This window comes from Agelaius tricolor, unplaced genomic scaffold, assembly GCF_023055355.1.
Source record: "Agelaius tricolor isolate 1412-34295 unplaced genomic scaffold, bAgeTri1.0.p SCAF_5, whole genome shotgun sequence".
NCBI classification, from domain to species: Eukaryota; Metazoa; Chordata; class Aves; order Passeriformes; family Icteridae; genus Agelaius; species Agelaius tricolor.
Window position 1 is genome coordinate 27895815 of NW_027269265.1, and position 26557 is coordinate 27922371.

Sequence of the window (26557 nt, forward strand, 5' to 3'; positions counted from 1 at the left end):
GTAGTATAGAATCAAATTCTAACAACACTCAGACAATTTACAGTCATTCATGTAAGGCATTTTTTGCAATTTTTATGATTCCTAAAGTCCCAATACTTATCATAACTGGGACTGGCTCTGCTTGTAAGAACAGGAGACAGTTAAAACATGCAAAAAACATCTGAATAGATCTGTTGCATTATCATAGGCAGCCAAATGTAAAATCATTCTTAAGGAAGTGAAACCTAATGTTAAGGGGTTCTGTAAAGTAGCTTTACTTTCCAGCTGCACTTTCTATGATACCTTACTGCCAGTTGAATTGAGACTTTTGTAAAGTAGGTTTAGTGTAGAAAAAGGCTATTTTCATTCTATCCTGCTAAAAAATGAATAAAGGCTTCAGTATGTGACCTTCAAAATTGAACTGGGGTGTTAGAAGGGATACAAAAAGAAATTTCAATTGCATTAGGATCATGCATATCAGCAAATTGTGCTGAATGTAATGCAGACAACAGAATGACATTTTAAATTTTTAAAACTTGTACAATTTTAACAGAGCTATTCCTGAAATAGCAGAGCATAAAAAGAGGTCTATAAATTCTAAATTCAATTAGAAAGTTTTCATTAAAATCTTGTAATAGTAATTGGGTCTTTATCGTTCACAGTACATCTCTTCAAACTAAGGAAACATTTTGGCAGTGGTGCTTTTGCAAAATGAGCATTTCATTAATTTACTTGTTTTTCACTGCAGAGAAAGCGACACTACTGGAGGCTGGACAGCAAATGCATTACACTTTTTCAAAATGATACTGGAAGCAAATATTACAAAGTAAGAAATATTTTTCAACCTCTTTTCATACCAGCAGAATATAAGGACTAAATTGCTAAATTGATGCTTACTAAAAGTGCAATAATAGTGTAACTTCTCTCTAGGTTTTGGTTCTTCGGGTTTTTTTTATTATTTAAGCTGTGTATGTGTGTTCTGCTTTTCAAAAAACAAGTCTCTGGTCAGAAAGATATCAGCTCACGAGGACCTATAAGATGTGTGTTGTGGAAATGAAAAGTTATTATATGAGAAGTCAACAAGGTTTTATTTTCTAAAGGAGTTTTCTTAATATATGGATGGCCCTGCTTTTTCTCTGAAGGTACCTCTCTACTCTCTTTGATAAGTTCAGTTAAATAATTAAAGTTCTATTTAGTCTTGGAAAGAAACTTTTAGTATTTTACCATCAACAGTTGTCTGTGTCACAGAGTTTCAGGTTACAAGAGGCTTTTTGTTTGTACAAGAAGCATGTGGTAAAAGGCAACAACTGATATCATAAACTAATCAAATAAAGCTCATGCTGAAGTTCTTTATATTGATAATCTTTGCACCACAGAAAATAAAATATTTTTTTCATTTTAGGAAATCCCATTGTCTGAAATTTTGTCTCTGGAACCTGCAAAAACTTTCACTTTGTTGCCTCAAGGAGCCAATCCTCATTGTTTTGAAATAAGCACAGCAAATATAGTCTATTATGTTGGAGAAAACATAGACAACCTCTCAAGCGTTCCACTGAATAACAGCGTTATCAGCAGTGGCGTCGGCATTGACGTGGCGCGAATGTGGGAGATGGCCATACAGCACGCCCTGATGCCTGTCATCCCCAAAGGGGCATCCACGGGGTCAGGAGCCAGCCTGCACAGTAAGTCTGCTCATTTCCTCTGTTTCTGATAAGGAGAATCACCTCTCAAATGGCATTGCTCAGTCCTCTGCACACATTGAAAGGATGTATTGCACAGCTGGTAAAGGCTATTCTGTCATGGGTTGTCACTTGTCTTCCATATTTTAAACACCGCGGTTTCTCATCCATGTGTTGTCAGTAGGACATCTGTATTGGTATACAAGATATAGATATTTTAGTAAGCAAATAGTTATGGAATTAGTAAGGCTTTGAATTCAAGTTTATGTTGCTGGTGTGAGGGATTGCCTCCTTGTGCAGAGGGATGAAATTTTCTGAGCTCCACTTCAGAACTGATAGATTTTTTTCTCATCCTGACTGTAATTTATGTTTCTAGCTGTCTGCAGAAGCAGCTCTTCAGTCTTTAGGTCACTGCAGCAGAGATGATATGCTCCCTTTCATCATATTTGGCTGTACAGCTGCCTCAAACATTGTCCCATGCTGAGATGAAAAGAGCTCAAGTGTGAAGAACAGCTGTTCTAGGCTCAACAAGGCATGTGTGTTATCCAGGACCAAAAGAACTGAATATATCTTAGCTTCCAATTTACATACCTTTGTGTAATTCTCTGGCAATGGTGACAGTTTATGTAAACCAAACATGAGACCTGTTTAAATCTGTCTTGGGTACTGATAATAAAGTACCAGAGATCAAACAATTCCTCACTACTAGCTGTGTGCTGCTGTGGTTGCTCTGTACTTCTCTTCAGCCTAGTGAGTGTAAAGAGAATTTGGATATGTCTACATAATTTGGATTAGACCTTTTGTTGCAATATGCACCCACTTTGGCACTTGACATCTGGATGCTGTTAATGCAGCACAAATGCTAATGAGACCACAAGCCCTTCAGGAGCCAAGTAATACAACAGGCTGTGGCATTGCTTCTCCAGGCACAAAAGCTCACATATCAGATTAGATCAGCAGTGTCCTTTGCTTTCTCAAACAGGATCTTGTATAAAATAGTGTCAAATTCTGGATGTCATTTCTGTCAGACTAGTTGCCTAGTGCCCCTGGTTTGAGTCCACTGTAGCTAAACAAATCACCTAAAATACTGTACTGTGCATGACAGCTGTCTTATCTCCCTCTTGGGAAGTTTGAAAAATTTCTTTGCAAGTTAGTAGCTATCTTTGGGTTATATGTGCAAAAATTAAGGTTGTTGGAGATCTTCAGAGCAATTTCTTGTGGACAATGAGAATGATAGCAACCTTCTTTCTTTTGCTCAAACTCTAAGACTTGTCTTTGTCCATGCTTTTTTTCATGTAAACACAGCAGTACATATATTTGAAGACAAATTGGCAATGATTAAAAGCCTCTCCATAACTGAAACATTCTATGCCAAAAGCACTCCTCCTAAGGAAAGGGAATAGGCCATGTTACTCATGTTACTTACAGCAACTAGGACTAGTGCTGATGAGTAGTAGCAAGTGTCTTCAATGTGTAGTATAGGCCTTATAATAGGGGACACAGTTTTGAAATTTTTACTTAAACAAATGGAAATTCAGCATGAATGGGACTCTACATAGAAGTAGGAGACAGAAGTGACCATGCTCCACAGAAGCATGCTTTCCTTCCCAAAGTATTGTCTTTGTGTGATGCAGTTAGTAGTAGGCATATGCTGAATTTTGCCTCAGTAAGTTTGCAGTTCAAATGCTTATGACATGCTTATAACATCCTAAGCTCCACATTGATAGAAGTTGGATCTGGTGTTTCTTGTACTACAATGCAGGTGCAAGGTTTTGTTTCCATTATGTCTGTTTTAATTTTTAAGTTTTAATAATGTCTGTTAAGCCAGTTGAAATATGTATTACTTGTAACAGTATGAAGTCTAATTTGAATGTGTATTTGCCTTCATCTGAATATCATCAAATATGTTGTAGGTGACTAAATAAATCAAAATTATTATTAAATCCCTAAATTAAATCACTAAATAAAACCAGTTTAGTTGCAGCTGTTACTTGGGTGCAATTCAAAGCCTCAAAATAAAATGGGAAAAAGCAATAAGAAGCTTATTATGAGACTTCACAATTAAAAAAATAGTAGACAAATGAGCTGACCTAATTGGTCCAATTTCTAGAGCTGTCAGTAGATACTGATGTAATATGAATGTCATTTCCTATTACTACATGTTTGAACTAAAAGCACAGCAATCTAAAGTATACTTTGCTTTCTTCCCCAGGGGATATATCCATCAGTATTTCTGTGTCAAACTGCCAAGTCCAAGAAAATGTGGTGAGTGTTCTCTTGATGCTGGTGCTAGACATGCTATTATTAAGCTGGCAAAGTCATTGATCTGCTTTTCATGAGGAGTGTTAGGGGAGTTCCCATCAGCCATTTCTCATTTACTTTGAAGAAATTAACAAACAATTAGCTTTTTTAACTTTTGACAAAAACCATCTTCGTGGCACCTTTTCTCGAGATGCAAGAATTATGTATGGGTAATTTCACAGGCTTTAACTGTGGGTCTGTGTAGGATGTTAATTACCAAATGGAAAAGCGAGGTGTAGAAATACTGGTTCATGGAATTTGCCAACTGAACTTTGTAAAACTGATCACAAAACTTGATAAATATACCATTTCCTGTCATAACTGAAAAATCAGATATACTTGGTTGTACAAAGATGAAACTCTATGTATGCAAAGGAAGAGTTGCATATATTGAAACACATACATAGAGAATTCTGAGTATCTTTTACTCTAGGACAGTTGGACATAGGTCATGTAGTCAAGTTAAGCAGTCACACTGCTTGCTTTCTATCTCATGGCAGATGGAAAAAGTAGATTCTCCCTGCAACCAGCTAAAGCTTTGGGACAGCTCTGGTAGTTGTCAGAAAAAGATTGCAAAAAGATTGCCTGCTAGGGATGTGTCCATTTGTTTCCTAAAAAGTAAGACAGCCTTTATTATGAGCTAGACCCTCTTTTACTCTGTTGTACATGCTTCTGGTTAAATATCAGGAAAATAAAGCTGAGCTACAAGATTTGATGTTTGTTTGAGTCTCCCAAATGAATCTGCTAACAGCTTGTGCTTTAGCCTGTGTTACAGCACTGAGAAATAGTGAGACATGAGACTGCCTCTCTGGCACAAATGGAATATTTTACCCCTCTCAGTGAACCTGTTGAAGATTCATCAGCTTTTACAGCAGTTACAGTTACTATGGCTTGTAAGAAAACACACCGGAAATTTTTGGCAGATAATATATTTTAAATGTACTGTACTAAAAGGATGCTACTTCCCACTAGAAAAAGCAAATGAAATGCAAATTTTCTTTCCATATTCTTAGGGCTTAATATCTGTTGTTTGTATAAACAGGATATTAGCACTGTATACCAGATCTTCCCAGATGAAGTTTTGGGATCAGGACAGTTTGGAATTGTTTATGGAGGTAAGGCTTTGTGTGTGGTAAAATTGTGCTTAAGATAAAAATTTTCTTGAATGGGGAAAATATTTGGACTCTGAAATGTTTTGTTGCAGAAATTAGCTGTCTGTTGTTTCATTTAAGACATATATGTTCAACAAAATATATGTTTAGATATACTGCAGAAATTGCATATATGTTTATATTTTGTGTTGACAAAGTAATTTTGTAGATTGAAGTTTACTGCCCAGTGTGGGTCAATGTCTATCAATAGCTTCATATTCTCTGTAAGTTCTAATAAAGCTGTTCTTTTTGAGAAATATAATGCATGAAAAAAACCATTATTTTCCCTCTGTGTTTCTTTACATATTCCAGTGAAGCATTTTTTTGTTTCTTCGGTAGCTTGTTAGAATTGTTTATCTTTTTATTTTCTTATTAATTTTTCCTCTCTGTTTTCTCCTTTTTTTCTGCAGTTTTTTGGGGGATGTATTTAGTTACAGCTGTTGTTTGAGACAGTGTGAAGTGAGAACTAACAACAAATTTCTCACTGAGGTATCTCTGACTCTCTGATAAACCTGGGACAGGCACTAACATGCCTGAAGGCTGTCACATATTTCATTATTTGCTAGTGTGGAGCTATCAGTGAAGAACTAAGCCTACAACCAGCCAGTTGCACAGAATGCAGCTGCAGCTTACACATATATGAGAAAATTAACTTTGCATCTATACTGTTGAAATGTAGAGCTAACTTTCTCATATGTTTGTTTCTTACATGTTTAAGTGGCTTTGTCAGGTGATAGCAAGTTCTATTGTCAAAGGGTAGAAAGAAGAGAAATAACAGAAAACTTTTAATGTCTTATCTGCCAACCAGCTCTGAGGATTACTTGGTTATGGCCATTTGTACAACCCATGAAAAGGGAATGCTTTTCATAATTAATCATGTTAATTGATAGAGAGCTTTTCTTTTATTAATACAGGGAAGCATCGCAAAACTGGAAGAGATGTTGCCATTAAAATAATTGATAAACTAAGATTTCCAACTAAACAGGAAAGTCAACTTCGTAATGAAGTTGCCATTTTACAGGTACTTTTCTGTTGTTTTTTACTGTATTAGCTCCATTATTTATTTCTGTAAATACCAGATGGTAATATAATGAATTTAATTTATAATCATTAGTGCCTTTGCAAAAATATTAGTATTTTTGCTGTATATTTTCCATAAAAAGCCAAATGGGTCAGCAGTGTCACACAAGGAGTTACAATTTCTGCAGTTTTAAGCACCAGACCACAATAAGGAAAATGTATGTTAAACTAATTTGAAATTCATACATTCTTCTGTACTTCCCGTAGAAATTTTGTCCCTGTGGCCTACAGGTTAGGCACACAGTTTAAATTACTGAATACTGAAACATTGTCTAGTTTAGGTGGCAGTGTGAAGTCTGAATATGCAATGATAAAAGCTACTGATCATATTGAGAAATCCAGTGCTGTATTTATCTTCAACAGAATCTTCATCATCCTGGGGTTGTAAATCTGGAGTGTATGTTTGAGACGCCAGAGAGAGTCTTTGTTGTTATGGAAAAACTCCATGGAGACATGCTGGAGATGATCTTGTCAAGTGAAAAGGGCAGACTGCCAGAGAGAATAACTAAGTTTTTAATTACTCAGGTAAGAAATTAATTATAGACCTGGAAGGACATTTGAGGTCAATTATTATCACTATCAACATTATGTTTCTTCTGTTTTCCTTTTGACATAATTTACCTGGCTGGTTTATGAAAATCTGAGTAAAACAGGGTTGGTAAAACAGCTTTCTTTACATGACTCTCTGTTACTATCTACATTAGTAACCCATTAAGAGGACTTAAGGCTTGACACATATAGAGCTGTTGGCTGCTGGATGGAGGGGACATCAACCTACAGTTTCTCATATGGTGGAAGAATTAAGCACAAGAAAGGAAAGCACTAAAAGCAAACTGTTGGAGAGCTACAAAAAGAAATTTGGGCCTCTTGAACTGCCTGATATCAAACCACTGCAGTTCATACTATACACTGTTAAACCTATTTTCTGTGCTGAGATTGGATCTCAGTGCTACCTGTGTCTGAGTCTGGATTCCATTATTACTTCTATTAACAATTTGGTATGGGATTTATTTGAGCTTCCTGTTGTTACATTCCTGTAATATTACCATACTGTTTCTTTGGCTGCCCAAAATACTGGTTTAAATTTAGATACACATTGGTAGTGAGCCACCTCACAGTCAGAGAAGCCCATGTTTCCGCAGTCAGGAAAAATGAAGGTAGCAGGAGCAACTCTACTATGGTGTTTAATATTATAAATTCCTTATTTGTTGTAGAACTTAACAGGTTTCCTAGTTTCCAGGCTTTAATGGGCAAAACTGCCACCAGCTTTAGAATTTGATTTCTTCTGTTCACAGGTTCATTCAGCCTCCTCACCACTCACTGCTCTAATGCAGTGGCAAATTCTGTCAGCCCCTGACCAAACAGAAATTGAGTTAAAGCCACACAAAAAGGACGGATATGTCACACTATCACTATATTTATGTGTTTGTAACAGAACAGAAATACATACAACAGTCTCCATTCTTTCTGCCATCAAAAACACTTCAATTGGATCATGTAATATTTCTGTGAAATGTTTTTGGTTGAATCTAGATATGAAAGGTCATTCTGCAAATGTTGCTACATTTAAAGATTTCATGCACAAAAAAGTAAACAAATACTTAGAACCCAGTTTTTAAAAGATGTTTATAGTGTAAGCTCTTGGAGAAGGAAAAATATTTGATGCAGTGAAACATCAAGAAAACTTGAGGCACAGCATTTTGGTTTTTGTTAAGTTTTTTAGTTTTTTTTTTCATTGTTGATATTCTTGTAAAAGGTACATTCTTATTGAATTGTTTTTCTTGACACCAGTCCTTGCTTCTCTGGTCACTGATACTGTTCAAACAATATAAAACAAACAACCATAATTTGATTTCTTTATTCACAGATCCTTGTTGCTTTAAGACATCTTCATTTCAAAAATATTGTTCATTGTGACCTCAAACCAGAAAATGTGTTATTGGCATCAGCTGATCCTTTCCCACAGGCAAGTAGAAAATACCCTTTCTTAAGATAAATTGTTGTAACTAATAAGTATTTATGTAACCTGTCTGCACAGAATTTTAAGGTAAGAAAAAGTTGATCACTTATTCAAGCTACCTCATAAAGAAGTTATGTTTGAAAATCCTTGATTCTTGTCATTTGTTGAACTAGATATAATTAAAATATTGAACTAGATTTTCAAGTGTGACATAGCTACTTGTGTGATCATTTCTAATTTGCTCACCCTTAAGCACAAATTACCTTGCTGGTTGATTTGCTCCAGAAAGAAAGTTATTTTTTTGAAAGTTCGAATAGGGCTCATGAAGAACAAGAGCTTTTTCTTTAATTCTATACATTTAAATGCCATGTAGATCACAGGATATTTAAATACACATTCTGACTGGTTATATTTCTCATTAAAAGGTGTTTTTATCAGCTTCTGTTACCTTCAGTCTACAGAGTTCATCTATAATTTCCCTCAATCACCCATTTTCAAAATGAGTACTATTGATAATTTTTAGATAATATCAGTATCAATAATTGGAAGGGAAGGATCTGTACTGAGTTGTTTTAAGCGAGAATTTTCAAGCTGCTTAATTTGTAGAACTCAGACAAGGAAGTTTGCAGAGAGGCAGAGTACAGCTAGATCCATAATAAAATAAGAGTGGAAGTTTAACAACTAACTTTTGTTGCTAGTTTTAAGAGAAAGCCATAGGTAAAACATTTTTTCTGTTTGCTGTGTTCTTATGCTTTGAATGAAAAGTATTACTATTTATTACTACTTTCATCACAAACCTGAGCTGTTGAGACTATCCACAACAGTGTTTTATGTATGGAATGAAGGAACAGAAGAGATACAATGGACTGGTATTCCAGTCTACTGTTTCAGTGGAATAAGAATATTCCTCTCAAAGATGAGTTTAAAAAAAAAGTACCCTTGAAGGAACAATAGAGATGCATCTTGCAACTAACTGATGATTCCCCAACTGTGTATTTGATAATAAAATTAATGTATATCTTACTATAGGATTTTTCATTAAACAGGTAAAACTTTGTGACTTTGGCTTTGCCCGAATCATTGGAGAGAAATCATTTAGGCGTTCAGTTGTAGGAACACCAGCCTACCTTGCTCCAGAGGTTCTGAGAAACAAAGGCTATAACAGATCTCTGGATATGTGGTCAGTGGGTGTCATCATTTATGTAAGCCTCAGTGGTACCTTTCCATTCAATGAAGATGAAGACATACATGACCAAATCCAGAATGCTGCTTTCATGTATCCACCTAATCCATGGAAGGAAATTTCTCTTGAAGGTAATACCTGTTTGTGGTTGTTCTTATTTAAGTGCTCAAAAGAGTAGATGTATTTTGCTTTTATATTTTTTCCTGTACATAATAGAATTTAAAAAAGAAAAAAAAAAATTCCAGTAATGTAATGTGTCTGTTTTGTGCTATCAGCTGCTTTAGACATTTCCTACAGAGCATGTATAGACTGCATATGGCATAATCTCCTAGCATGGGATCGCTCCAGGAGGTGTTGAAGGAGGCACATAACCACCTACAGATGAGATTGCTATAGAATCTGTGGGGAGCTTAAGCTGCTGTAATTCGTCTTGTGTATATTCATTTATGTACCTCATCATTCAGCTCTATTGCATCTGCAGTCTGTTTCTTGTTCTACTTGTTCCAGTAATTGAGTTTGGTTTCAACTGGATGCTGTACTCCGATATCTTTGTGTGGAGAAGATAAAAGCAAGCAATTCCGTAGATGAGATTTCAGGAACTGTGTGAGAAAATGTCATATAACAGACTTTATGCAGGGGGAAAAGGCCTGGAGATAACTGTGAGACCTTTGAAACTCGAGTTCTGGTCAATGGCATCAAAGACTTTTGATAAAAAACAAAAGAACAATGTGACTAGTTCACTAGGAACATCTTTGAAGAAGGTAAATTAGTTCTATTAAAAATGTGTCTAAACACAACTAAGTAGGCCATTTAAAAAAACAGGCACTTCTGGTTTCACAAACATTTTCACATATGTAACATTTTCAGGCAATTTGATTTTCTTTGGGTTTTTTTTTAGTCCAGAGTTCTGCAGGATTGTAAGTCTTAAAGCAAAGAAACATTGTAAGCATCGGATCTTATATACTTTTCTGAATTGTAATATGTGCCAAACTGAATTACAATATTAGCATTTATAATTTCTGGTATTTACAGTACCATTTTTCTGCTTTTCAGGTGATGTGTTTAACATACCTGTTAAGCATAGTTTAGAGTAGTGTGCCTAATGCTTACTAAATATTGCAGCCATGTGAGATTCTCTTCTGAAAATGCTCAGAGAGCATTGTTTGTTATTTTATCTCAGTGGCAGATGAAGTTTGAAATCTGTTGGAAAAAAAAAAGCTATAAATCTGCACAATTACACACTGAAGTTCTCCTGAACCTCCACACACTTTGATATGTAAGCTGACAGAATCTGTTGGCAGCAATGCTTTATCTGTCGCTAGAGATAAGCAAACAGCAATCAACACAGGGGAAGCTGCAAGAAATTGTCTCCCACAAGTTTCTACTGTGGTAGACAGAAGATCAATTTTTGCACTCAGAGGTGAAGATTCAGTAGAGCACCTACAGAAAATTCACCTACTTGGGTGTTATCTCTCCATTTGTAGAATCACAGCCTTCATTAAGGGTTGATGGATAGCAGGCTGCAAGCATGCAGAAGGGAGGGAAACACACTTTAACGAATTACTAAATTAAAATCTGCTTATACATTGTGATTTTATTACATATTTTGGATTGCTTGGTGATGAACCACTCTATTTACTCTAAATGAAAACCTAGAAGATGTCTGAAGAGATTCCATTATGTCTAACAGAGGGAGTTGAAGTCTAGATCTCTGTACAAATAATACTCAATAAGGCTTATTTGTAGAGCTCAATTTTGAACTCAAATTCCATATTACTTAGGGAAAATAAAGGAATGTTTTTCTCAAGTCCTGCTTCACTCTCCTGCACAGACTGTGAGAGGGCAGGAGCTGCCCCTGTGGACCTGCTGGCTCCATCCAGTTTCTGTTACCTCTGACAGTGCAGCATGGTTAAAATGCAAACCTGTCCTGGTGTCCTAATGCATCTGATCTGGATTGCAGTTCTGAACAGTGCCATGTTAATTAATGCCACAAATGATTGGATCATTTAGGGGACAAACACAGATTATTTTAAAGGTTTTATGAAGGAACTTCTGCATGCCTATTGCAGAGATTGGTGCTAAGGAAAGGCGAACAGCAGTTAAACCTTTTGTGTCATGTCCATGATTATTACTGTGACTCAGAGAGCCAAATGTCTAAAACCTCTTGCAACTGTAGCTATTCCAGTGCTCTCTTCAGACCACTGTTCATGTAAAAAGTTTAAGGATGGCTAAACTTCGTTATTCCCATCTTCTATTTTTATTGTAATCAGAGAGGGAAAAACATTTATTTCTTTTAATTCAAAAGATAGCACAGCAGTTAGAGTGAATTATGCTGTGTTTAGCACCACTTTGGCTTTAGTGCACACCACATGCTTTTCCTGATACTTCCTAAGCAACAGCATATTAATTTGTGAGCTAGGAGGCAGAGGGTAGCGAAATTTTAAAAGAAAAAAAAATGTGACTGATCATATGTAAACAATGTGTCTGGAAAAGTAACAGCAATGGTAAAGTAGCCTTAATATTCCCAATATAAGTTACTTAGTCAATTACTGGTCTTTAAGTAAAATTGGCTTTTCAAATTTTAAATTGCACTGATGAGGTGATAGATTAATAAAAATCACATGACCCATAACAATTTAAACTGCACAGTAATATAAATAATATACTTAATGTCTAATGGATTCAGAGGAAAAGCACATGGAAATAAGTTGTGTCTTGGAGGAAAAGTGTGCCATATTGGATAATATTCTGGTCAGTGTTAATTTTCTTGATAGTAACTTTTTCTGTAGCATTTTATGGCAATTCTTAAAATCTGCAGTCACAAGCCAAGAAAAAAGACAAAACTTATTTGAAGATAATATTTTCTGAATGCTTCATGTTTTTAAGTCACCATCTACAGTTGTCTTCTCTGCCAGTCATTTATATGGTCTAGTCATTCACTGAGTCCTCTCTTTCCATAATGTGTCTGTCTGATGTCATAACCCCTAGATTAATTTCATCAACTCTTCCTGATGAGAAATTTCGCTTTTTTGTGTAATGCTTTGTCCTTCCTTTTATCCATTTAAGATATCCTTTTATCCAACTTAAGAAAACGAAGACTTTTCAGTTTTGTAGGCTTCTCCATAGGGAGCTCTGATTTTTACCTGAGTGGCTGCATTTTTCCATATTTTTCCAGTAACTTCACTCTTTCAAAAGAACACATCCCAAAATCTGATCCTGTTTTGGGATGTCTAAATAAGATTGTAACACATTACTGGAGATAGGTAGTTTTTGTGGTAGATGTTTGGTATGTTTTAGAAAACCAGGTTTTGTCAGAGCCATTCAGCAGTTCATTGCCCAGTCTATTTCTGCTCTCTCTTCAATGTTTGTTGCAGCCTGGCTGCATTTCCAAATTCACTGAATTGCTGTATGACAATTTGAACTTAATTCAGTCCTCATTGTGGCATTTTGCTAGTTACTGATATAGAGGACTCTACTTGCAGAATTCCTGTCTATTTTATAGCTTTAAATTTCACATGTCTCAAACATGGAACCTGTTTTCAACAGCTTTGCTGTTTGTTTCCAGTTTTAACCTTCCAGTCTACCAAATTTGCATCATCTCAAGGGATTTATTTTTACTTCACTACATGACACAAGAAATAAATACTACTAAATATAAGGATAGAACTCCATGATGGATTTTTTCTCTCTATCTGTTAGTATATTTTATGTACTATGACTTCACTGTGGTAGCTATTCTTTTGAACTGTATGGTCCTAAAATGTGCTGTATCAAGATTGGAATTATTCATAGTGTGTTTCATTCTGCTGCCCTATTTTCATAAAACATTGTATTCATAATTCTTTTTTCATCAGCTACCACCAGCACAGCTATTGCTACTAACATGATGGGCTGTGTGATGCACATCACACATCGTTAATTAGGTGCTTCACATTACTTAATATTATTAAAATAACTTGGGAAGAAACAATGCCATTCCTATCATGCATTAAATTTGGTCATGGTGTCCCTGTTACAATGCTTTGTAGTCATGTATAAACACCGTGGCTGCCTTTGAGTCAGTATTTATTTGTATTTCCAGCATAATGTGAATAGAAACTCTGAGTGCTTCACACATTAATGAGAAAGTCACATGAATGAATGAGCATTGAGTATCAGGAGGTCAATGCATGTTATAGCTCAAAGATGCTCTCTGCCTCTGTAAACGTTTAGCTAGCTGTTAAAAAGGAGGTCTTGGCTCTTCTTACACATTTGGTTGGATAAATTAGTATTAGGAAACCTCTCTTGTAGGGTACAGCTTAGAATTGAGAAGGATTTCTTTTGAGAGTACAGCTGAATCTGTGTGCCTGAAAATCTCAGCCAACTGAAGATCATTTTATGCTAAAATAACTGCATGTACACTGGAGCATTTGTCAACAAAGCTGTATTGACTAGCAGCAGGAAAGGGAATTTGTGTGTATGAAAAAATTATAATAATGATGACCTCTAATCAATTAACCTAATCTTAGAAAAATCCAGGGTCTAGGAAGTCCTGGACATCCTGTATTAGTGGAAGCAGCTTAAATTTGTACAAATTATGGCAGTAAGAGTAGATAGTATTCTAGGTGTACTTTTAAAATTCTTAATCAATCATAAATTTATCATTAATTTAGGACTGCTTTTTTTTTATATCCTTCAGGTGATTTCTTGTTTATAACTTATGTAAAAAGTTTAAATCTGTAGGGAAAGACTAAATTAATGATATGTTTGTAATAGGGTTTTTAAGATATTTTGTAAACTTTTGCATTTATGTGCAGGGCACATCCTATCTGAGTTAAAGCAGTCATTCCTGTGAAAAGCAATTATTCTGTTAATTTGATACTTAGAGTGATAATTGTGACTTTGTCCGTACTACAATTAATTATTTGGCATATTAATAAACTTGCATAAGCAGTATAGAGTCATGAACCTCCTGACTGTGGAAGTTCTTTCTAGTGAATTGAAAGAGCTATCCTAAAATCAAAGGGATACAGAGCTTTCTAAAGTTAGACAGTACAGAGGAATACTATAAAATTTTGTAAAGCTCCTCAAATGTCTGATAAGGATTACTTTAAAACCTGATTTAAAATAAAAAATCAGTGAAAATTAATGAAAATACTTTAAAATACTATGTAGTTACTGCCCTCTCCTCAAAACTGCTTCATCTTCCTAGACAGAATATTTAATTTTGTAACAGATGATGCCCAAATTTGGCCCCCTGAAGTTGTATGTCTAAAATAAATGTTAATGCCTTCCAATTTTTTATCTTCAGTGTTTTTAAGCATTACAACTCAAAATTTAATCGTCAAACAATTATTTTTTTTAAATTCAGAAATTGAGTGAACATGAATCTTGCTGTTCATTCATTTTACATGAATTGAAGCCAGACTAAACTTTGTAAGATAGTGGATGTCAGGATGCTGTCAGAACAGGACGGGGGCTTTGTGAATTTAAACACAGAGAAAAATAGTGAACCTTCCACAAGTCTTTTAACCATTTTAATTCCAGTACTCACAATGTCATTATTAAACTTCCTAGACTCTTCCTTGCTTTACACTGCCCTGTTCTTTTGTTGCCCTGCCTGTACCACTTGCATCTTGGATTCTGTTACTCAGACAGAACTCTTACAGGTTCCACAAGTGGCATTTCTTGAATTGCATGATTTCCTGATAAGAAGTAGCAAAGACTCTTTGCTGTTGAAGCTCATGTTTTCTTCATTCTCCTAAGTTTGAAAACTTTGAATAACAAAGCAAATAAAATTCTATCAGATAGTTTGAGTTTCTACTTCAGGTGTACTTCTAGTAGTCATGCTGCATTTCTGCTTATTTATTTATTTGTGCTTACTCCTTAAGAAGCAAGGGATAGGCAAAACTTTCCTGGCAAAAAGAACTCTAGATAAAAAATGAAACAAAACAGCAAAACTTCTTACAGAGACAGCAATATTGCAGTGGTGAAACAAGCAGCCTGTCTGTGTAAACTGTTTTCAAGTGCTTGGTACTGACAATTGTAACCATCCAGGGAAACTGCCTTTTCACCCTCGTCATAGTTTTCTTCCCTGTCTTTTTTTTTGCACCTTCTCTAGTGATTTTTTCTAGACCAGTGCCTTTCTGGTCTGTTCAACAAGCCATTGGTAATTTCCCCCAAGAATACAAAGAAATATGTTATTACACATAATACATCCTTGTCCTGAAGTGAAAAAAGGGGCAAAGGGGCCCCTAGTCCTGTTGTAACTTGAGGGAGGTTGAATAGTTAAATATGATATCATCACTTGTGAGGCTTACAGGCATATCTGCTTCCAGTTGGTTGCACAGAAGGAATGTAATAGAGACATTATCAACCCTCAGTGGGTACTTGACAGTTACTGAGGCACATGCTGGGATATGTGCACCCACATCACAGCAGTTACCAGGACAATCAACCTCTCATCAGCTTCTTGACCTATTTTCCAAACTGAGATTCATAGTAAATGATAGAAAAATGAACTCTGAAGATCATACACACCCAAATACCACTGAAAATAATAAAGAAATGGTAGCCCTACTAAATTCACATTCAGCACTGGCTTATATATCAAAAGACAGACTGAAGTCTTACTTTAATACTGCTGAATTTAAGGGTAAGTTGGACAGTGTTGCAGAAGATGCTGATTTTTGTTGATACCCAGATCTTCTGCAGTGGGTAAAGGACTATGTTTTCCTCTTTGAAACATCAGATAAAAACAACGGTCACTACTTTTTGATAGGTGGCATCAAAGCTATTGTGTATGACTGACTTCCTAATCTCTTCCCCATAGCTTGGAACCTGAGAATGTCTCCTATGAATAAAGAGGAAGATTACCCCACTATTTTGGAAAACAAATGAGTTTTAAGAATTATGCCATCTGTCAGTAATGGTCCTACTGGATATCCACTGACTTTCTTATCCTACATACAGTTCACCAGCATTTTGAGAGGGAGCAAAATAAACACAAGTTAGAGAATTTAGCATTAACTGTACTTGATGCTAAAAGAGTCAGTAGATAACAATCTGTTTGTCCACAATAGAAAAGTAAAATTAGGACCATCTGTTCCAGGAAAAGAATGGCTCAAAGCCTCTGGCAATGCTTTCTTTGTCAAAAGTCCTGAGATGTATTTTTTTATCATTCCCATGATTGCTTTGATTTCCAAGACAGTATTCATCACCAGGAAGTCAGGGCTGCTTTAGTGATAGTCTCCCATTGCCAAGAATAGGCTTGTCTATCAAATTAACTGCATAAATTCAGATAGACGGCCATGTGTATTCTCATTTTCCTGGATATTGTTTCCATTGTTTTCTGCCCCGTGGCAGAAGCACACATAAAGCCCTAGATGGCAAATCCAGCCTGCAGAGAGGAAGTCTCTGTTAAAAAAGAAAAGCTTTTCCATATTGTTGTACAAAATACAACCTCAGAGATAATTGGTTTAAAGAATTCTGTCCCATCTCATACTCTTAAAACAGACAAGATGATTATTCAGCTCCCTTAATACCCAGCTGGCAACAATATTCATCTGACGTGTTTCAGACCCGGTGCCCCTCAGTGATGCCATGAGTCTGTGTTACTTTTGAGACCATCTTTCCCTGTCACCATGATATAAACAGAGAAATAAAGATGTAAACCAGCATACTTTGGACAAGCCAAAGGATAATGTGATGAAATGGAAAAATTGCAGGAATATTATCATTCCTTGTGGCTAGTCAGTTATTCTGGAATAGCAGTAAATTTCCACCAGAACTCATGCTGAACATTTAGCACCACCTAATATGATTTAACCTTTCATTTTAGCCTCTTTTTTTTTTTTTTAATGTTTTTCTGTAATTGCATTCAAAGCTCAGCACTCTCATTACAGAGATTTTTCCAAACGGGTCACTCATTGCAGTTCCATGCATTGGTCATTGGCTCATGGGTCTCATCCCTTCAGGCACCACAGCACACATACCTATGGGGTGAAAGAGTTGGCTTTGTTCAGCCTGGAGAAGTTTGCAGGGGAGTCCATATAGCGCCTTGAACTACCTAAAGGAGGCTACAAGAGACCTTTTACAAGGACATGTAGTGATAGGACATGGGGTAATTACTTTTAACTGAAAAGAGGGCAGGTTTAGGTTGGTTATTAGGAGAAAATTCTTGACTCTGACGGTGATGATACAGTGGCACAGGTTGCTCAGAGAGGTTGTGCATGCCCCATCTGTGGAAGTGTTCAAGATCAATTGAGCAATCCAGTCTAGTAGAAGGTCTCCCTACCCATGGTAGTAGAGTTGGATCTTTAAGGACCTTTCCAACCTAAACTGTTCTGTGATTCTGTGAACCTCAGTGAATCATTGACTCCAAAACCACAGAAGTCATGAAATTGTTAAAGATGCCCTTCTCACTTTTCGGACACTGCCTACTGTTGACTAGCAAGTAGAAGCAATGCTCAGTTCAAAAGAATAGTATTGCAAGACTTGATGACTTACAAAACCTAATTTCTCCACTCAGGGACTGGGAAGGTGCTGCTGTCAGTTGTGACACTGAAAGTCTCAGAAAAATATGTACATATATATTGTTTACTGTGGTACCTGAAGAATGCTGTTCTTGGAAGGAAAACGTTAAAGCTGGAAGATTTGGCAACGAGGGAGTATTTTTACTCGAAGTGACCTTGCACCTTGCTGCTAAAAATGTTGATGTAGGAAAACTCCATTTATTATGCCTAGTGTTGCTCATTCTCTGCCTCTTTTGAGAAGTAGAATTAGCACGTAGAGATAACACACTCTCACAGACGGGCTTGAGCCTCGTGCTGGGAGAGAGATCACAGAAGCACAGCCTTGAGATGAACTGGGGGTGCACACAGCCCTTTGATATATTGGGGCAGGCAGTGCCCCCCTTTTGCCAGGATCAGCTGAGCCTAGCAGAGCTGGTGTCCCCGTGCCTGTGCAATGGAATAAACCTTCTCTTTGCATTTCAGCTTTGTGGTGGTTGCTTTGGTTGCCTCTGTGTGTCAAATCACACAACTGTAGACCTCACATGAGTTTTTTTTCTCTTGAGCAGGATACGTGTGAGAATTATTTTCAGGCAACTGTTCAGTAAGAGTTGTAATCCCATTAGGAAGGGTTGCATGGGTGCCTTCAGGTACATCAGCATTGACTGCAATTTGTAAAGAACTGGAGTAAGAAGGGATAACTGCCCTCTTTTTACAACCACCATGTCTGTGTAGCTCTCTGTTTGCATGTCCTAGTTGAAACAAATACATTTTAACTAACATTTTTGAATATTATTTGTTTTCAGCTATTGATCTCATAAATAATTTATTGCAAGTGAAAATGAGAAAGCGCTACAGTGTGGACAAGACGTTAAGCCACCCATGGTTACAGGTATTTCTCTAAATTCCATGGTTTTACTTTTGTGTTTGGACTCTAAACATATAAAAAAATCTTTATCTTTAAGCACAGTGGAATCTAAGAAAATCTACTAACCTCAATATGATTTTAGGTCCCTAGAAGCTCATGCTTGTTCACCAATTTACCTATGGTTTCTCATTAATTTCTGAAGTATTAGATTCCAATACTAAACATCCTCATGCTGTCAAAATACATTAAAAAGTATTTTATCATTTTTGTCTACTTAGAAAATTGTGTATATTAAATATAAAGTCCTTGTAGTCATTTGACTTACATTATTTCATTGCCTGCAGTTTACTCTGATTCACTTCTTATTAAAATTATTCAACGGGCTTTCACTTCACAGTCATCACAAAAACTAATGAAATTGTGTGCTTGCCAGGAAAATACATTAACCACATTCAACTGAATTCTTCAAGTAAAAACTGAGATGTAAGGAATTTTTAAGATGCCAGCAGTCTCTGTCTTGTGCTCACCATATGATATGGTAATTTTTTTTTTATCCTGGCGGCAGTGTTTACTGCAAGTTTAAGGCCTAAGACAAAGCAGTGAGGAGCCAGGGCCAGTTCCATCATTCCAGCCAAGGAGCAGGGAGGCCTGGGGTCAGCCCAGGCCAGGGCATTGTGTCCCCTCCCTGGAGATGAGGACAGGCTAAGGCCAGACAGATGCTTTAGCCTGTTGGATCTCCCAAGGGAGATTTGTTTGCGTCTAGGAAAGTAATCATGGCACAGGCATGGCATAGACCAGATGCATAATCCCCAATCCCAAAGGAATCTTTATCAAACCAGAAAACTGGGTCCTACTTCAGTATGTTATAGCTGATACTGTGTCTCAAAGTAGATGGTGACCTTCTGGTATAGGAGGAAAAGGGCTGTAACTGCCCATGCTGCACCCCACCTTTCTCAGGGATGTTTATCTGGAGCTTGCTCTCTTCCCCTCAGATTTCCTGCCCCTCACTAGTTTTTTTCCTCCAAGACCACTCCTCTGCCTGGCAACCATCGCAGAATGCATATGCTTGAGTCTGTGGGGACCAGAAGTGTCTGGGCTGAGGTCTACAGCAAGGATGCTGGCTGTCTCATGTGACAGGACAGGGTCCTTCTCCTCTAGATCCACTTTTATTGCTTGTGTACTAGTGAGTGGATGTGAGCTAAGATGAGGCAGTTCAGCAGCAGCTCTAGCCCCAGGGATGGGATGAGTCCTCTGTCTAGAAGAGTCCTGCCTTGCAGGCTAAGGAAAGATAACAGTGGTTATTTTTCCTTACAGGGCAGTGAGTGGAGGACACTTAGTGGTGTTCTCTGAGAGGAGGACTCTAAGAAATGGGCCAAAGTATATGTGATACTAAAGATGAAAGCTTTATGCGTTTACTTTGTTTAGGCTTTCTGGTGCTTTGGCTATGTGGTTAGGGTTGTGTCTTAGGCTGAGACAAGGTGAAGGAGAAAATAGAAAACTGGATACAGGATCATGAGGAGAGGTTAGTCTGCATGGGGCTAGCATTGGCTCTATTACTGCAGCTTCATGTGTGCTTTGGGTTGGAATAAGAAAAGAAATTATTAAACTTGCATACTTTGGACAGATGAGAGGCTGCAGAGCATAATGGTCTAAATAGCATGAGACTCAAACTAACTTCCATCCTTACATTTGACTGTCAACATGGAGCTCCAAACTACCTTAATGTTTAGATGTATACATTTCTTTGAGGAAACCAGGAATTGCCCAAGTTCGGAAAAGGAGATTTTTCTAGCCCAAGCTGAATTTATGTTCTGCATTATTATAATGAGATACAGACTTAGCTGTCTTGACTGATACAGATCACTAGAATGTATTTGTATGATTTAAAGACGTTTCTTCTTCCTTATTCATCTTGTGACTAGAAGGAGGAATTGCTTTACCACCATGCCTCAGTTAGATATTATGGCAATCTATACATATCTGTGCATTTTGCAAAACAACCTGTAACAGCTCAATACTATAATTGTGACAATTCAATTAAATTAATTTATTAAAAAATCCTCTAGAGATGAAATTTATATCTTTGGGCAGATTTCACATTTATATAAGATTTTTTCCATTCTAGAGCAATAGGGATGATCCTTAGATAGCTGAGTTAATAGCACTTTGAGTGCTATTGATAGCAAAGGGAGTATAATTTATTTTAGGAAATCTAAAAGTAATACTGTTACTCTTTTTCAGGACTACCAAACCTGGTTAGATTTAAGGGAACTGGAATGTAAAATGGGGGAACGTTACATCACCCATGAAAGTGATGACTCCCGGTGGGAACAGTATTCAGAAGAACATGGATTGCAGTATCCAGCACACCTTATCAGTCCAAGTGCTAACCATAACGAAAACACCAAGCTAGAAGAAACAGAAATGAAAGCCCTCAGTGAGCGTGTCAGCATCCTTTAAGTTACATCCCCTATAATCTGTCAAAACACTGTGGAATTAATAAATACATACGGTCAGGTTTAACGTTTGCCTTGCAGAACTGCCATTATTTTCTGTCAGATGGGAACAAAGCTGTTATGCTGTTACACTGTTGATATATCTGAGTTGCCAAGACAAATCAACAGAAACATTTTTGTGTGACCAACTGTGTTGTATTTACAAAAGTTCCCAGAAACACTAAACTTGTTATTGTGAATGATTCATGTTGTATTTAATGTATTAAAACCTGTCTCCACGGTGCCTTTGCAAACTAGTGTTTTTCTTACTTAAGCCTCATTTTGGTAAGAGAGAACTTTCCCGGGAAGATCTCGGGGGTATTTTGTGCATTGTTAGTATTGTAATTGTAAGCAAACTCTTGAAGAGTAGATTATAACTGCTGTTCTGTGAACAACTTCTACCATTTGGATAAAAGCTTTATTTGGTGTTCTAAAAATAGAAAAGGCAAAAAATAATGAATTGCATAGAATTGTACAGTTTCAGATAACCTGTGTATTTGTAAGTTCCTGTATATAGATACACATGCACACAGTATAACTTGCTCTTAAGCCTAAATGCCTTAGTAAAATAAACTGCAGCATGTCAGTTGTATTTCCCCTTTTCTTAAAATATTCTTCTCTATTATGAATATTCTCTAATATGTACATTCAAAAGCTAAATAACATGTTGACTTTGTGTATGTTTTCAATAAAAGTCTTGTTAAAAGAGGTTCATTGATGAAACTTTCTGTTTAAAATAACCCTGGAGTGGCATCAGAAATATGTAGAATAAATTAATTCATCATTAAGAAGACAGCGTGGAGGTAGGAGAGAAAATGCTGCTGGACAACATCTGTTCCTTTCACACATATTTTATAAGAACCTAATGGGTCTGATTTTGTTCAGTTTTGAAACACACTGAGGGAGTGGGGAAGTTGATGCATTAAAAGAATTTTAGTTTTTTGAGAAATGCACTGCTTCTGCTTTTCCACTGAGTTCCACTGAACTGCAGATCTTTCTTGCTCTTCTTCCCCTGAAAACTTTAAAGATGATAATTTTCATTTCTAACTATTACTTAGACTACCAATGCTAAGCTAATTAGTTTTAACAGTGAGAGATGTTCAGGCTGCACTATAAAAACACGTGACAGAGGAATTCACTGAAAAGCTGAAGTTTATTCTATGCCGTTGTCTGTCTTGGAAAAAAAACCAGTTAAATGTATAGGTTGTAGTGTAAGACTGAGGTTAAAAATGTAAAGATGCATTGGGCTAGAGGCAGAAGTACGCAAAGATAAGAGCTAATAGCCACATATGGTAAAGCTCCACTGCTCAAACATTGGCTTTATGTTAGTCATGAGCTCTTCTTTAGATAAATTCATTCTTTCATTGAAGAAGAGCTTGGTCCTGAGAAAATTTTTGCCAGATACATAACATCACTAAAACCAGAAGATTTTTTCCTCTGTATTTTACACCTCTGCTGGACGTTTAGTATGTACTATAGAGGAAATGAAGAAAAGGCACCTCTATTCAAACAGAAAAAATTATATTATAGAAAATTAAAAAGTATTGTGAAAAATTATTTATTAATCTCTTCTCCTTCCTCCCCACTTTCTTTCACTTCTTCCACTTCCAAAAAAACCAAAATCCTTTTTTGCTTAAGGTCTTTTATAATCATGGCTTTTTGACATGTTCTGAAGAAGTTCTTGTTGGGCAAGGTCAAATGTGTCGACTATTCTGCCATGCTGTATTTTTCTGCCATATCCATATTTTTTGTCAGGATGTTCCTACAAGACTAAATATTGGCTAATCATTGGCCATTGTTTATTTCTCTTTCAGCCTTAAGCTTAATCATCAATTGACTGTAAAGTAAACTTGAAAATAGAGTTGGGCTAAGTATCAAATTTTCTGTTAGTAAAAGTGCATGTGCTTGAGTACATTTAAAAGTAAGTCCACTTACAGGTGCACTGGTGGACTCATGGATATAGGAAGATTATATCTATTCCATTCTATGAGTAGTCCAGGGGTCAAGTCAAAGAAACTAACTTTTCTAAGAGGAAATTAGGAGAATTACCAGAGTCATATAAACTTTTTTCAGATGCTGATATCATGACTGCTCATAAGGAGCCCGAATATGACAGAAGTGCATTAATTGTGTTGTGTCATTCCCTTAGTATTAACCAGCAACAGATTTAAAGCTCTGCTTTCATATTGATCAATTTAGATGAATTGGGATTTTAGTAGTTGACTTGGTTTCATTTACAATTAATGTACTAACTCTTGAGCAAAGGTGGTTTTCAACAAAAAAAAATCTCAGAAATATGAAATAACATACTGGCACTCTGTTATTAATCATGGAGAGTAGTGTAGAAATTAAGTGAGAAAGCAAAACACTATAACTTTCAACAGCATGTGTAAGAAGGTGGGTGACAAAAACTGCAACTTTCAGTGAAAAATGAAGAATATTGAGTACTTACACTAAATCCCAGTGTCTGCTGATTTCTTCCATAACAAAGGTTGGCATGCACATGAGTTTGCTCAGCACAGACCTATGTTAATCAACTTTTTCAATCTCATGGAGCACTTCCAATAAACTGTTTTCCAGTGGAGCAGAGACAAAAGTATAAATAAATTTCTTTCCTAAGAAACTTTCTGACTAGTCACTAAACATGGCTTCCAAGAAACTCTTATTACTAGGGGCACATTTCACTTATTTTCCTCTCCATGGCTGTTTTATTTTTGTTAGGGTTTTTGAGTGCTGAAGCTCGCTTCATCACTTTAAGAAACTTGTGCAATATTCATTGCTTTTCAAAAATAATCTGCCTTTAGCCAATATAATACATTAATTTTTTCCCTGCTGTTGTTCAAAAATATTACACTGTGAAATTTGAGTTGTTTGCATTTGAGCCAGACAGATGAATTCACTGATTCCTAACTCGTAGCCTAAATGGAACAGACACATCAGCATCAAAGTGTACTGAAGCAAATCTGGGGTTGTGTTGTCCTGTATAATTTTCCTTTTTTTTTTTTTTTGGGGGGGGGGGGGGGGGGTTGGTTTTTTTTGTTGTTTTTGGGGTTGTTTGTTTGTTTCTTTGTTTGTTTGTTTTTTGGATTTTTTTTTTGTTTTTTTTTTTTTTTTACTCAGGAAAAACGAATGGTGAGCTACTCTGTGGCAATATTTCCATGGCCTTTACCATTTTCCATTATGCCAACAGTTCCTGCACATGCATTATGGAAGCAAAACCAACAGTGGTTATGCTGCATAGAAGTGTTGACCTGTTGATGGTACTTCCTTTTCTGCTACACCATATTCTATGCATATCAAGCACATGTGTACAGGTAATCATACATCTGAAGACACATTTATTGTGTCAGAACTTAGCTGTGGAGTGCAGAGAAGTATCCAACAGATACTTGGAAGTCAGAATTTCTGATTTATGTGGGGTAGCCATTTTCATTTCTACAATCTTTGGTAATTCAGAAACAGTTTATCCAGTGTCTTGTTCAGTTTAACTAAAAAAAAGTGAGCAAAAGGATGCCCTTGTGCAATTTGTACAGCTCAAGTGTCACCATCCATCCATCCATCCTTCCATCCATCCATCCATCCATCCATCCATCCATCCATCCATCCGTCTATCCATCCATCCACATCTTCACATCACAGGATGGAAAGGAATTCCCATCAGTATGCCTTTCTCTTCCATTGTCTCAGATATGTATCAGACCTCCTCATTCTCATCTTAGCAAGATCTCTTCAAAAGGAGTTGGATACTCTACTTTCTGTGTTTTTCACCCTCCCTACTCTTACCATTCTTCACCTCACTCCTGAAAAGCCTTCCTAGAGTCTCATCTCTCCAGGAGTTAATAAACAGCAAATCCTGTTCTCGTGTCAAGGCAGTAGCTGGTTTTTGTCTTAAAAACAGGGTGGGTTCTTTTTGTTTGTTTGAAAGATTATTTGTTTCACATTATTAGATAAACCAATACCTCTTCTGCACACCTGAATTTTTCCTGGACAATGAAGTCAGAGACATGATAGGGAAAATGCTAAGCTGATACAAATATTTGGCATTCTTTCAAATAAGGGAGAAAGGAAAAGGAAAAGAAACCTACTAAACAAATTTTTTGAATTAATCACTAGGCAGGTTAATATATATATTCTTCAGTCTGTAAGACTGGGCAAAAGATTAGAGTTGGATAATTATGCATTATGGAGCAGTATTATTCAGCTAGGTGTACTAAAATATTGGCATCCTGGAAAAGCTCTACTTCATGCAGATACCCCAGAGACTAGTACCTGTAGTTGTTTAGCACCCCAAACTTAGCTAAACTTACCACTTTGATGGAGAAACTAGTAAGTTTTTTTTCCCCTAGAAAAATAGACCAAACTGTATTCAACAAAGGAAGTCAGGCACATGCACTGGCCATCTTCTGCCTTACCAGTCCTGTGGCATCTGAACTAAAAACTCATATTACTGGGGTTTTCCATGCATATGCCAGGTGGGAAATAACCAAATCAAATGTAAGCCAGAGGAACTCTCTTGGTAGATCAAGCACTTTCCAGTGGTGACAAATTTGACATGTAAGTGCGATGCAATTTCACTTTGCTTTTTGTTTACCTTGTTTCTAGCAACTGGAGGGAGTCAGTGTTGAAACTGAAGTCTACTGAGTGAGCTAATATTTGTCTGTGTTTCTTGATGCATCATTGCTTTATTTCAGTGAAGAACAGGGAGCACACGTAAGAAGTGTAAACTATTTTGCTGCCTTACTAAGCACATCTACAAGCTTGAGCATCACCTGTTCACAAATAAGAATTTAATAAAAGTCTACTTCAGTTTCAGACTGAAAACTTGCTCTTTTGAAAGGCTCTATGAAATGAAATGTTTTGCATGGGCATCCAAGCACTAAGGTCCTAAACTAAGGGAATCTATCTCTTCTGTGAGTCTGGAGAACCTGGGGCCTCACTCTGCAGAAGTCTGCCAGGCAGGGTGCCAACCAGGGGAGCTAAAGGAAAACAGGCATGATGAAAATGTGCCTTTAAGGCAAATGCCAAAATCTGTAAGCATGTGTGTGCTGCCAAAGTTTGACAAAAATTGGCAGATTCTGTTGAGTATTTCTATCAAGACAAATTATTTTTCAATATAAATTTATTATACATTTGCCAACTATAACTTAAATAGTTTTCTGTATAACTTCCAAAATGAATAGTGACTTATTGGTAATGACCTCCGACACTTTTAATGGGGACTGTTTTTTCAGAGAGTCCTAATAACTACCCTGTGAAAAGCAAGTAGATGTTATGGTTCCTCTGTTGACTTAGGCATATAAAAACATGAGTTATTTGAGCAGTTAGGTCACTAAATTTAATACATGGAAACTTAAGTGACATATTCTTAAAAA

At 36.6% G+C, this 26557-nt stretch overlaps 1 protein-coding gene across 2 annotated transcripts in view; it reads left to right on the forward strand.

Annotated features, from left to right (window-relative positions):
• Window positions 1-21894, forward strand: part of PRKD1 (protein kinase D1) — a 112675-nt gene extending 90781 nt beyond the window's left edge. For both annotated transcript variants that reach the window (XM_071426977.1, XM_071426978.1), the window contains 10 exons: window positions 728-805; window positions 1382-1661; window positions 3871-3923; window positions 5002-5074; window positions 6025-6131; window positions 6554-6715; window positions 8058-8156; window positions 9197-9464; window positions 18629-18714; window positions 20932-21894. In XM_071426977.1, the coding sequence (XP_071283078.1) occupies window positions 728-805; window positions 1382-1661; window positions 3871-3923; window positions 5002-5074; window positions 6025-6131; window positions 6554-6715; window positions 8058-8156; window positions 9197-9464; window positions 18629-18714; window positions 20932-21150 (1425 nt within the window). In that variant the 3' untranslated portion in view covers window positions 21151-21894. The remainder of the gene's footprint in view (window positions 1-727; window positions 806-1381; window positions 1662-3870; window positions 3924-5001; window positions 5075-6024; window positions 6132-6553; window positions 6716-8057; window positions 8157-9196; window positions 9465-18628; window positions 18715-20931) is intronic.
• Window positions 21895-26557: the final 4663 nt, after the last annotated feature.